General features: G+C 39.0%; 1 protein-coding gene across 1 annotated transcript; it reads right to left on the reverse strand.

Moving 5' to 3' along the window:
• Positions 1–889: 889 nt before the first annotated feature.
• Positions 890–3,386, reverse strand: LOC149042980 (uncharacterized). Its single transcript, XM_089211397.1, has 2 exons — positions 3,036–3,386; positions 890–2,455 (listed from the first exon to the last, which is right to left on the reverse strand). The coding sequence occupies exons 1-2, from the start codon at positions 3,384–3,386 to the stop codon at positions 1,634–1,636; spliced, it is 1,173 nt and encodes a 390-aa protein (XP_089067523.1). The 3' UTR covers positions 890–1,633.
• Between the last annotated feature and the right edge of the window lie 563 nt (positions 3,387–3,949).

Here is a 3,949-nt window from a genome sequence, read left to right on the forward strand (position 1 = left end):
GTTTCGCTCATAACATAATTTTTCAAAATTTGCCCAACGAAGCGACGTTTACTGCCTAGTTGGAATATTAAAATCGTGTCTTTGTCTGCGGACAAATTTCACCCATTTTCCTCTCACAGTCGGGATCGTTCGGGAACTGAAGCATTGTATGCCCGGTGCCGGAACGATCTATTCTGACAGCTTTGCTGGTCAGAGCCGGGGCACCAGCAACACAATATCGCCCTCGTTGTCGCGTATCTTTCAAACTATTCGCCATACTGAATTCGATTTAATGTCACGAAAGTGACGTCAGCGGTTTTTGGTCAAATGGTACTTTGGCTGCGCAATGCGAATACCATTTTTGAGGGGAAAGTGGCATAACTTTAAAAGCTTCCAAAATTGTCAATTTTATCTTTGAACTTTCAAACTTCGGAAAAGTAGATTTCAAATGATAAACTTCATAACTACAATATAACTTCATGGTCACTTGGATTTGTATTTAATAACGTATTGACAGCGCGTCCAACAGTGTAATGTCTCTGTAAATCCACAAGCTTAAAGTAAAAGTCTGGAATGCGACTTTGAAAAAGACGAACACAAGTTCGTAACATTACGATGAGCAACAATCGTTCACAACTAATATGATAATATAATAAGATGATGTCTCACATTATGTACAACAATCCTGAATGACCTTTACACTTCACTGGTGCTTTTCTTGACAAACACCTGCTCCAACTACTATACCTACTTCATCTCCTACATTTTGAACATTTCGAAAATTGTTTTAAGAACAAACGTGCAATGTTATAAAGTAAGCAGTGATCCTAACGAAGCACTTAAGTACCTTAGTCCTTGTGAAAGAGAGGCTGTTGAGGGCTTCTCACAGTTATGCATCGAGTTCCTAATATTAAAATCTAGCAAAGCTGTACATATTTATCACTTAGGAGAAATTGCTAACATCCCCCTGCCACTAAGTAAATATCATTTCTCCTCACAGTAAGGATTTTTTAAAGCGAAATCAAGAAACCTAAACTTAAAGCTTAGTTTTACTAATGATCAAACTAACGAGGCTGAAGCTAATTTTCAATTATCAGTAAAGAGAAAACGGTTGATTGACCGAGTCAAGAAAATGTCGATTAAATGTAGATTAACAGCATACGGAGTTATTTAAACATCTCTGAATCTAAACACAAGCATTTCAACTTACGATTAGTCACTTTCTCGAAAAGAATTTGCATAAATCAACTAATGGTGATCTCTGAATGCGTTTTCAAAGACGAATACGAAAAAAGGCCAATTTTATCGACCTTTGACTTTTAAGATGTAAGTGTGCTATCTATTGAACATTACATAAGATGAAAGTGCGGGTAAAAAGTGTTTGTACAGAGACCGCCTACTTACTTCAACTATTAAAATATGAGGTTGCTAAGGTTGCTTATGACGTCGCTCTTGTGCATGTCTACATTCTTCTGTGATAAAGGGTCAGTGTAACCATCTGAGATATTAAACGTTTAGTTCAAGTTCAACTCCTAATTGGGCCAAACTTGGAGGCACATGATGTCATTGTTAGTTCTTAGCCTTCCTGAGATGTTCTCTTGCTTTCAGTTGGCTGCGTTTCCTTTTCTGTGAAAGGAAATGAATTCGCAAAAAGTTACACGTCACATTTAGCTCCAAACCAATGCTGCGTTGTAGAAGCAGGAGAAAACGAGCACCGGTGATCCTGACTCATAAAAAGCTTGCTAAATTGTCCGAAATTTTTTTCACCGGGGACTCCACCTGGTTTTCCATCAAATTCACATCCCTCTCCTGTGCTATTGTAACTCCTTATGTGCCAGGACACATCTTCCTGCTGTTTTGTCAGGGCGGTGCAATCAGAACAATTGATTCCTCGGATATTGACATATTCGTACATCTTGCAGGTGTTCCAGGTACCAAAAATGCCATGACCTGCCAGCTTAGCGCGTGCGTAGTCCGTATACTGCAGACCATCCGTAGAAAAGTTACAAGTTGCTCTCAGATGCGTGGAGTGATTAGCAAGATACTGCATCTGTGATAAGGATAGTCGGAACTGGTTCCAATTTACTTCCCCCTCTTCAATATCAATCTCAACGTTTTTGCCAAACCCTGCAGAATTGAAGGCTTTTTTCTTGGAAAAGGAAAACGATTGTATTAACGTCCATACAAAGCCAGGTTCAGACTGCAAGTCACAGTAAACAGAAAACCGTTCATTGTCTGAATTTGAGATGTCGTATTTTCCTGACGTCGAGGCACCGTTCTTAGCTACGTCTTTGCAGCTTCTCGAATGTTTCATCTTCTCACACCGCTGACCAGAGTATGTATTGGGACAGGTACAGTTAAACCTGATGCTGTGAGTGTCACAAATCTCCTGACATACCCCTCCATTGAGACAAGGATTGGTGCGGCAGCATCTGTTGATGCAATGATGCTTCTCTGGCGCGTATTTATCTCCACCCTACAGCAACATTCAAAGGATGTTTTAGCTCACCATGCTCATAGAATTGGGTTGGCATGTGCGTTTTAGCAACCATCGACAAATCTCATCGGAAACGAATCAAATCGATAACAAACAGTGCGAGAAAAGTACGTGTGCCTACAACACATAGCGGGGCGCCAGAATGGAGATGAAATGTCCATCAAAATTAGATTTGAAATGCAGTAATACAACAATGATTAAGTCAATGATGTCTTTATGAAATTTGTAGTCACATCTATTCTGCCGTTCCCTTCGCATTACAACACGGCCTGTGAGAGAAAAATTTGCGAGGAAGAGAATGAACCCAATCCTCTCTTAGCCAAATCAGTTTGTTTTAGTTTTGTCTAGATCAATCATATCGCAGAATGATCGGTATGCACAAAATTGTCTTTGGCCCGGACTGACATATAATACAACTGTTTTTTAAGGAGTACCGCAAAACTTGATCATGTAGAAATATTTATTTTATTTACGAACTTGAACATCTTGGGATATTTACTTTATTTAAGAAAGTTCAAAAATAAATGAATAAGGAATTAGATAAATAATCTTATCTCACCTTCACCGTGTAGCTTCTCACCAAATCATAATAATTTCCCCCTTGCCTCCATTTCATCGCCGCTGGCTCCATGTCTTTGTTAGCGTCGTTTAGCTCACAATTGTTTTCTTTGGAAAGAGGGAAATAGTTCATGGATACACACAGGCAGTCATCTTTGCACTTCAAGTGACACTGGATGGCGTTTGGGACTGTCAATCTTTCAAACACGTGACCCTCAAGAATTTGGTTACGGATGACATCGTCATCGATAGCAAACTTGAAGTTTTGACAAGTTACTTTTTTCTGTGCCTCAGTGGAGAGGGTCAAATTGAATACAAACAGCACGACTTGGAGATATTGTACGATGCCCATAGCAATAGCACTACTAATGTGAAGAAAAAAAAGATACATGATTATTTCATCGGACAAGCATTGGGTAATCAAGGACGAAACATATAGATATTTGGGTCTCTTGCTTAAAAGCGACCTATATTGACGCATTTTTTTTAAATTAACTACGAAATTGTTTTCCTTAAATCAAGAACCGTAACATTTATCTTAATTGCGACGGAAAAAAAATAATCGTTAGCAGTAAAATTGCCAAAATTTTAGTCGTTAGCCGTAAGAGTGATTACCATATTGAGACTTTCTTCTGAGTCAGTAAACGTTTTGAAAGACTGTTAAGAGTGTATTCCTCTCGCTGTGAAGTCGATCTTCACTACAGAATCACTTATTTGCGGAATTTTTAAAAGAAGACCAAAGCCCAAACGAAATTGCTCCTCGACGATTTTTGTTGGGAATGCTCTACAAAAGGAGTCGTAAACGTTCCCTGCAGTTTAGCCTAAGCTGAACACAGTTTACAAATAACTGATTGTCAGCTCAAATGCTAAGCTGATTTCTCTTCATTGCCCAGGTTGCAATGGAGGGAGATATAT

This window comes from Pocillopora damicornis, chromosome 7 (assembly GCF_964200805.1).
Source record: "Pocillopora damicornis chromosome 7, jaPocDami1.2, whole genome shotgun sequence".
NCBI classification, from domain to species: domain Eukaryota; kingdom Metazoa; phylum Cnidaria; class Anthozoa; order Scleractinia; family Pocilloporidae; genus Pocillopora; species Pocillopora damicornis.

Excerpts from the sequence above, each read along its gene's own strand:
- LOC149042980 (XM_089211397.1), bottom strand. The coding sequence starts at position 3,386 with ATGGGCATCGTACAATATCTCCAAGTCGTGCTGTTTGTATTCAATTTG. Across the intron at positions 2,456-3,035 it reads TGAGAAGCTACACGGTGAAG|GGTGGAGATAAATACGCGCC; the intron begins GTGAGATAAGAT and ends ATGTTGCTGTAG.